Source organism: Convolutriloba macropyga, chromosome 1 (assembly GCF_964194025.1).
Source record: "Convolutriloba macropyga chromosome 1, txConMacr16.3, whole genome shotgun sequence".
In the NCBI taxonomy this organism is placed as follows: domain Eukaryota; kingdom Metazoa; phylum Xenacoelomorpha; order Acoela; family Convolutidae; genus Convolutriloba; species Convolutriloba macropyga.
The window spans coordinates 71,512,755-71,521,825 of NC_134468.1; the positions used below are offsets into that span (position 1 = coordinate 71,512,755).

Genomic DNA, 9,071 nt, shown 5'->3' on the forward strand with positions numbered 1-9,071 from the left:
ACAAGAGATCAAGCTCGGACTCTACAAGTCACTAATTTTGCCAGTACTCTTATATGGCTCTGCATGTATAAATCCAAACCGAGGTGAGCTACAACAGCTTGAAAGATTTCAAAAGAAAGTAGTCAAATGGATCCTTGGACAAAAAGTCATGCCGTATCCAAATCAACTGAGACTTCTTAACATACTACCACTACCAATGTTCATGCAACTAAATGACATTCTACTTTTATCGAAATTGACAGAAGACGATAGCTTTTTACCAATGCTGAAACAAAATTCAGAAAAAGGGAGAACAAATGAATTATTCAAGCTCCCGAAAACCAGAACTGAAAAGGCTAGAAATGATTTCATTTTCCGTACATGCAGACTAGCAAATCGAATAGAAAAATACATTGAATTTAATACGAAAAAAGGCCTTAAAAATCGAGTTTTAAATTTCATGTGGAAGTTTGTAAACGAGCGATTCGACGAAAATAACATCTGTAGCTGGCATCTATGCTGTGACTGTCAGATCTGCAGAAATAATAGGACAATTTTCTAAGACGACGACTGGGACGAAAATCCCTTCAGTGAATAACTGTAAATCCCCAACAACAACAACAATAGATCTACAAACGCTTAACCTATTTCGATATCACTTTTTTAAACCAATCTCAGTATCATTCTTTTTCAGACCAAGAAATGAGCCGAAGACCTGCAAGACTTTACGTTGGCAACTTGCCTCCGGATATCAGAGTCTCCGACATTAAAGAATTGTTTGACTCAAGAAAGTACGGAAAAATTTTAGACGTTGACTTGAAGAACGAGAAAGGACCACCGTTTGCTTTTGTTGAGTTTGAAAATCAGGTAACTGTTCTAAAATATGGATAAACAAAAATAGGCCGACAAGCTTCTTGAAACTAAATTATTGTAGGATGATGCGGATTACGCTGTTGAAAAGCGACATGGATATGATTACGATGGGTACAAATTACGTGTTGAGTACCCAAGAGGATCCGGAGGAGATTCGAGGAGTCGGTTTGGAAGCAGGTAATTGTGCTAATTTTTGTTATTTCTTTGACTGTTTCTCTAATCATTGTCTATTTTTAGCTTTTCCCGGGACCGAGGAGGCGGTGGAAGAGGGAGAGGAAGTTTTGAGCCACGCTCGTCGAAATACCGAGTATCTGTCTCTGGTCTTCCGAAATCTGGAAGTTGGCAAGATTTAAAGGACCACATGCGCGAGGCCGGCGATGTTCTCTTCACGGATGTGTTTCGCAACGGTGAGCGCTTCTCATTCGGGAAGAATTAGATCAATACACTGATCAAACTTTTTGAAATTTTTGGAAAGGCCGTTCAGTGCATGTAGATATTAGATTTAATATTTAAGAGGGCACCAAGGCCAGTCGGTAAAAAAAAGTAACTGTTGCGCTTCGGCACTTAAACATATTTTTTTCAAATATTGCGAAGTTTTAAAACGCTGTATTGAACTGTATAAGTGATCTACATGCTACAATTTTTTGTATAAATTAATTTAGTCCTGCTTGTCTTTTTCGTCCAATTTTTTCCATTGATTTTGCGAGTGACCTACTTTTTTACTTAAATTGTTTCCTTTTGAACCGCTTAGTTCAGTTTATAACCCTTGGATTAAATTTTACCAGTCAAACCAATACCAGTCAAAAATTTAAAAAAATATTCTTATTATATGAAATCAAAACATGAAAGGCTCGGGAGATATCATATGTATTAATACTTTTCAAACACATAATTCAAATTGTTATAATATATGGTTTTGAACATTTGTTTGAGGTGTGCCGGAAATTTTATTGATCTTATTTCAATTTATCCCTTTTTGAATGCTTTGTTAATGCCCAGCATTAACTTCTTAATTTAAACAATGTAAGCTGCCATATCGTTTGATTGGATTGTGCAAAGCGCCATCTTTTATTGATTTCTAACCACATGTAAAAGGTAAAGTCATGACAGAGAAAAAAACCGAATGTGTAACTTAATGAAAGTTTGTGGTGAAATGAAACTAAAGAAAGGAACCAAAACAAGGGGCGAACCACCAACCTTTCTTTAGTTTCATTTCACGACAAGCGTTCATTAAATTACGCAAATCCGGTTTTTTTCCTGTTTAAGTTTTATGACTTTACCTTTCAAAAGTGGTTAGAAATCAATGAAACATGGGGATTTACACAATTAAATCAAAATGACAGCTTACATTGCTTTAATGAAGAACTTAATGCTTGACATTAACATGCTTTTTCTGTTAAGAGTTTTTGCTTGCCTCCAGTAATATTAACTTCTGTTTTTTTGAGCTTAAACGTTTTCCTACTAGTTTAGCAATTTGAAGCTATACAAGTGTTATATCTGATGTCATAAGAAGATCCAATGAGTTGTCTTTTTTTTGCATGAAAAAAAACATCTCTTCTCAAGTTTAATTGCCGGTTCAGCCGATATTTTTCATTGCAGCTGAAATTCTGACAAAAGCTGAACTGAAACTTAGAAGTGAAAACAAATGACTTCAAACAGACGGCATCAAGATAGCTAATACCCGATGTAGTATCAAATAATTTGACTTCATGATTACAGCCATTTAAGTAAAAACTTGCAGTCAGAACTTGAGCTGACTTCAATTGGCGGCAGTTTGAGAAAGACAAATGAAAATTGCACCAGACTTGCTTTCGATTCCTGTCAAATCTTTATTCTGGTTTATGATAGGTTATAATAACAATATTTAAAGCCTCTAAGTGACGTTATGGCTCCTAATCGCGGAAGCAAGTTACCATCGACACCCACCTATCGTTTGAGAGCAGCTCGTCAGGCGTTAGTCTGTTATGTTTGGTTTATTTAGTGTTTAAAGTTATTGAAATTTTCAAAGAATGGCTGTAATGAGTTTTTTTAATAGGTACGGGAATATGCGAGTTCAAGACATCTGATGCCATGAGATACGCAATTGATAAGCTGCATGATTCTAAATTCACCTCTCACGAAAACGAGACGTCATATATCACTGTGAAAAGCGATGATCGTGGTCGATCTCGCTCGCGAAGTCGTTCTCGCCGACGATCCAGATCGAGGTCTCGTGACAGGCGTCGAGACCGGAGCCGATCGAAGTCGAGGAGCAGGTCGCGCAGCAGACGATCCCGCAGTGGAAGTGTGCGAGCAAGAACTAGATCACGAACGGGCTCCCGATAGGCTTGCAAGCAACTGGTGATCGGTAATAATACATACCAATATTATGCAAGCCACGGAACGGAACAACTGATCGCTGCAACTGGATTACGAAAGGACTTGGAAACTTTTGGTAATAAATTTATCATCGCGTGTATTGATTATACCCATCCCGGTTTTTTTTATTTGTGTGATGTTTTTTAAACTGATGTTCAGTTCAGCTTATGTAATTTCCAAGCCATAAATGTTGTTTTGATTTGTAGTAAGTAACTGAATAAATCGTTCTTCTAATGAAGTGTCCTCAACCATTAATGAATTTGTTTTCTTAGGTCTCCGTTCCTCGGAAGGACTTCGTCGTTAGGATGGAGGATCGTACCTTCCGGGATTAAAGGATCAGGGATCTCGCTCTTTAAGGACAAAACCTGAGAATATCTCCCTTTGGATAGTTCCCAGGATAACGCAGGAAAACTGCTTTGAATATTTGGAGCCTCCTAGGATAAGACTCTCGCCTTATAAGGATTCGGGAAAAACTTGGATAAAGGATTGTAGGCAGAGTTGCGCACGTGAAGGAAACGCTTCTCACTAAAACTGCTTTCGCGGCCTCAGTCCAAGGAATGTTAACTTTCCAGGATCTGCTTTTCAAGGATCTACTTTTCCGGAAGAGACTTTTCAAGGATCGGGACGGTACATGCAGTAAAGACACCTCTGTTTTAAAACCAAGCTTTGTTGGAGCAACTAACTATCAACTCCACTTTGGAATATAGCTGACCCTTTTCTTTCATTGGCTAACATTAAAAGTTATCTGTTCTTTACATTAACGCATAATGCGCACTTTTTAAAATTAATTATCAGTTAGCATTATCCGGATATGGCGTACTGAGTCAAGGTGTTTGTCTTGTTTATTAGCTGCGAAGCTGTAAGCTGTCTGAAGCTATATTGCGGTGCTCTTGGTTTTTTACGACTCGAAGAGGATTATTGTTTGTTTAACCGGAAGTACTACATGTTCAGGCGCCTATTCTATCTTAGTTCACACTGCGAGTAAAATTGCAGTATGAACTAAGTTCTGCTGTGCGAAAGAACTTTTTTTTGCTTACGCGTTGCACTTGAATGAATGTCTTTATCTTTGAAATTTTTTTTCGACAAAATTGTGTATATAGCTGACCGCTTTTAGCCGCTTTTTCGCCGATTTGGCTCGTTTTTGCTGGTAGTTAGGTTTGCCAGCAATTTTTTCCATCAGCTGCAATAATATATAACTCTCCGCAATTGGTAATACAGTTTTTGGGAGCGCAGTAATGTATTTTGAGGTCAAAATGACTCTCAATTTCTCAAGTTTATAGTTTGGCACTTTTGATTTCTGGATTTTATTTGAACGGACTTTTTATTTGCAGTGTATGTGGTATCAATTTTTTCAACAAACAGGCGTTGCATTTTTCAGTTTTTAACGTGATACATTTTTCTGTTTTTATTTTTACTGATGTTTTTATTTTTACTGATGTATTTATTTTTACTGACTTTGTGGATTTTTTGTCCAATTTTTGCTAATTTTTTGCTTTCAATTTTAATTTGATTTAATAGAATGAGCCTTTTTGTGCATCGTCAGAGCTGTACATTTTGTTTTAGTCAAAATCAAATTGTTTTGCATTAAATGTTTCAAGTTCAATAAAAAACTTTTTCAAAACAGCAATTTAAACAAAACAAATGACATTTTTGACAAATTGTTTTGATATCTTTGAGTCCTCGAATTTTGCTCCTATTGTTTTCTTTTGAGAGGAAGATAGCTTAAAAAGTAACCGAACAACCAACCTTTAATACTGAAATCGATTTTTTACTTTTTTCATTTTGTAAAATTATAAGCATGCCTTCCTATTTTTTTTCAATGTGTATGACATTTCTGTATTTGTCTTAATTATTTTTCTAGCAATTATCTGTGCTGAGTTTTCGTCATAATCTTCAGTTTTATAGTTTTATTCATGCTTTTTTCTTTTCATAATTTCCTGACTTTGGTGTTAACTATATTATAGAGTAATTAATAGCCGCCCTCATCTTCTCAGCCGGCTATTATAGCGCTCCTATTTTTTTTACTTCGTCGAATAAAAAAAATGTTTCGCTTTACCTCATTTTGCCGCTTTTTCAACATTTTGCGTGATATCTTTTTGACTTTTCTAGGCTAGTTTCTCTCTTCTCTCATTCTGCTAAAAGTGATTTTGAAAATCAGTTGCTCAGCAAAGCTATTCAAAATGAACAGAGTCAGTATAAAAAATTGAAGTCAGAAGTAGAAACGGGATAAACCCATAAAGCCCAATTTTAGATACCCGCTATTTGAACGTCGTTCCTATAAGTCTTAGTTACCATCTCTAATGCTTAATGGTATGGATAGTAGCCCCTGTAGCCTCTCTCTCTCTAAGAAACAAAGTACGTTATGTTCAACTACGAAATGCCATCAAAATAAATCGGACTTAAAAAAATGTTTTTGTACAAAAATCTTTTTTTTTCAATATCTTCTATTCTTCCAATCCCAATCATGCTTGTTGGAATCAACGGCGGCTATTTTCCGGCAATCTGCCGGGTATGTTTTTGAGTTTATATGGAATGCTATCGAGATATTTATAAGTGATCTTTACGGTTGAAAGTACTGATACTTATTTAGGGATGCGTGTTAGTTTTAATTTTTACGCTTTTTAGTTTTTAATTGTTCTCAAACGGAATATGTAGCAATTATTAGTCATGTGCTGTTTTTTTAATGCGTTTTTTTGGCTTGACCCATTTCTCGTCTGACCCATTTGACTTTTCGTCCTCCAAAACGGGATAAACAGGTAGCGCTGTGGCCATTAAGTGGCCGAGCAGCTCTCACCTTCTAGTCTCTATTTATGCGATTCATCGAAACTTTTTTGAGGAAAGAGTTTTAGGGTGTGAGGGGGTGGTTCTTAGTCTTACAAGTTTGACCCCCTCACCCCCCCCCCCCCCATACACCCCCGTCAACCCTCCTCCAATCTGGCGATTTGGACACCACTCTCTTGCAATTCTCCCACTACAGTAGCCCCATCGCTTAGCACCCCACTCCGCTCGAACATCCTCTAATGAAGTCTTTAGTTTTGAATCTTTAGTTTGGTTGTTTGATGAGTATTGTTAGCCCAGTCTGTTTTTCCCCATCACAACACTATCCCAATCGCTTAGCACCCCCACTCCGCTCGAACATCCTCTAATGAAGTCTTTAGTTTTGAATCTTTAGTTTGGTTGTTTGATGAGTATTGTTAGGCCAGTCTGTTTTTCGGTTTTTGGCTCTCTGAAAAATGGGTTTTGTGCAACGTTACGAGATGTTTTAAATGAAAATTTTGCGATTTGAAGATTTTACATGGATTGATTTTTGTCTTAACATTTAGTTCTAGTCAATTTGCTATGGATTCCCGAATGGCGTCCTAGATGTCTCTTTTTGCGTGCTCCAATTATATTAATGGTGAAAGTTTTCTGATCTTCTCAGTGCTAATTTTTTAGTCAACTTTTGTCGACAAAGATTAATTTTTTTGAAGAAAATCGTTAATGGTTCTGGCTTCAGTGACAATGTTTTTCAGGAAGGGAAGGTTCTGGTCGATAGTTCGAGTTGCTTCCGGAATTCTTCAGGCTATGTTTTTTTCGTAGTCTGACGCTCTTTCATTTTACATTTGTTCTAGGACATTCTTTCGCTTGACTTTTTCAGTAAATTTCTTTACGATTGATTTCTTGCTTTTTGCGTAAACTAAATTGCTTGCATTCAGAAGTTAAGTCTATGACCAAAACAAAATCAATTGTAAGATGAAATTTGGCAAGGGCCGAATAGCCGAGAGGATAATGCTGTTTCTGATTCTTTCTCTGGGGAATGCGGTTTGAACCTCTCCGTTGTCAAAACTTTTGCACCCAGAATTATTCTCAATGATACACATTCTTCAAATGGAAGTTTTTAAGGCGGCGCGATAACTTTTTTTCCAATCTATTTCTATAGCTGTTGCTATCGCTTTTTGAGGGCACGCGAGTCCATTTCGCAGCTATTCCGGCAGTCCACCGCCTATGTTAGTCAACTGCAAAAAATTAATGGTTTTGATGAAAAAAGTAGCAATCGTTTCGCCAATTTAACTAATTCACCAGATGTGGCGTTCTTGAAAATTGTGGCACCCTACGATCTTAAAGAAGTTGAAAATAACTTCAGCTTCCCCTTTCTGATTTTTCCAAGTTTGATTTAAAACAGACTCGTGAAAAAGTATAGACACAAATAATAGGAGTTAGTCATGGAACATTTGAAAACAGCAGCCATCGGTTTGCTGAAACATTTTTCTCAAAAAATTGAATTAAAATTTACCATTCACAAAATTATCTAATCCTTGTGCAAATAGGTTTTAGGACAGATTTTTGGTTAAATGTTTACACTGTAAGTTTTCTCTTTTTCATATGTTCAGGGTGAGAAAAATGGTCTTCCCTTGATGATTTTGTTCCATTGTCTAATATTCTGTCAAATCTGCCATCAGAAGTATGCCTTCATTTTTTTTAATGCTCAGTTGTGTAGACAGTTCAGCAACCGTCTTCTCTTCAATATGCTAATTTTTTCGCGAACCTCGACTTATATTCTGTATTAAAAGTCAATTCTGACTTAATCAAAAAGTTATGTTCAAAAATCAGAATATTTAATTTCAATTGTAATCATCTTTTTTCTTGTAAAATTGTTCAGAGCCAGGAACTGAGCAAGTAATTATGAATGCGATTGCATGAAAACACGCCAGCGCGTTAATTGTTCCGACCCCTCTTGAGGGGGGAGGAACTATATACTCAAATGAGTTTTTTTTGTTCAGAAAATTTTTGCCGATCGTTATATTCATCGTAGAGAGTTGAGACTGGTATCATTAGAAAGCTCGTCAAGCGTAGAATTTGGAATTAAAATGATTTTTTTTATTTTTGTTTTTTACAGGGAGTTATCGAGGTTTAAACTTCCGAAAAAAGTAGAGTGGATTTCGTTATTTTTATTAACATTTTCCGGAAATTGTGACTGAAGTTTCGTCAATTTAGCTAAAATTTGATAAAAATTAAGAATCGTGTTTTTGATTTTATTAGTTGAGTTAAAACAAAAACATTGACGACTATTTTTATTTAATTTTTTGTCGAAAATTCTGGCTAAATAATTCAAAATTCAGATTTTTTAGTCCACTTTGATTAAATTTGTCGAAGTACACACCCAAACGCCACTCACACAACCTTTATAGACTCAAAAGGTGGCTACTCCTATTTAAACTTCCGTTGATAGTGCTCTGTAATTAGAGCTTTGCTTTTTTTTGCTAACTTCACACTCGTTGATTATCAAAAACGCAGAATTTATTTTTGATTTTTTAACTAACAAATTATCTATATCTATAACATTTGAACAATTGAGTGTTCCTAGTGGACGAAAATATGAGCAGGGCTAGTTTTGGACAGATCTTGGCCTGTTACAATCCAAAAATAATTCGGATTGTAATCAGTCGATCTTTTTTTTTTTATAAAAAATGCATTTTTTTAAAATTAATTAAAGAACAGAGCATTTAAAATCAAAGCTCGGTAATGATAGGTCTAAGTGGTTTCCTAAACCACTCCAAATAAATGCATCTAGTTTTTTTACTGGAAAGTTTTTGGTCGTTTTGACTTTTAAAAATATTTGAGTTTTATATAAATAATGGCTTATTGAACTTAACGCCTCTTATTGTTTTTTAATTTGGTCAGTTGTAGCTTAGTGTCAGCAAAGAAAGTATACTTCTTCTTTCTAATGACTTGAATTATAATCTCTATTGCGGTTTAACATCTTAAGTTATGGTTTTCGGCTTTGATACTACTAGATTTCACTTTTTATTGGTTTTAAGTCATTTGCCCATTTTTCTTGTTTTCTAGTTTTGTCACATTATCACATTATTGAGAGTTCACAT

General features: G+C 35.7%; 1 protein-coding gene across 2 annotated transcripts; it reads left to right on the top strand.

Moving 5' to 3' along the window:
• Window positions 1-645: 645 nt before the first annotated feature.
• Window positions 646-4,014, top strand: LOC142342231 (serine/arginine-rich splicing factor 1A-like). 2 transcript variants are annotated; one of them, XR_012759161.1, is made up of 5 exons: window positions 646-846; window positions 914-1,029; window positions 1,090-1,259; window positions 2,888-3,286; window positions 3,483-4,014. XR_012759161.1 is itself a non-coding variant. In XM_075393492.1 (4 exons), exons 1-4 carry the CDS (start codon window positions 682-684, stop codon window positions 3,175-3,177), a joined length of 741 nt encoding a protein of 246 aa, XP_075249607.1. In that variant the 5' UTR covers window positions 646-681; the 3' UTR covers window positions 3,178-3,448. The 2 variants fall into 2 exon arrangements, 1 of the variants encoding a protein (XP_075249607.1); XM_075393492.1 differs by lacking the exon at window positions 3,483-4,014 and having other exon boundaries at window positions 2,888-3,448.
• Window positions 4,015-9,071: the final 5,057 nt, after the last annotated feature.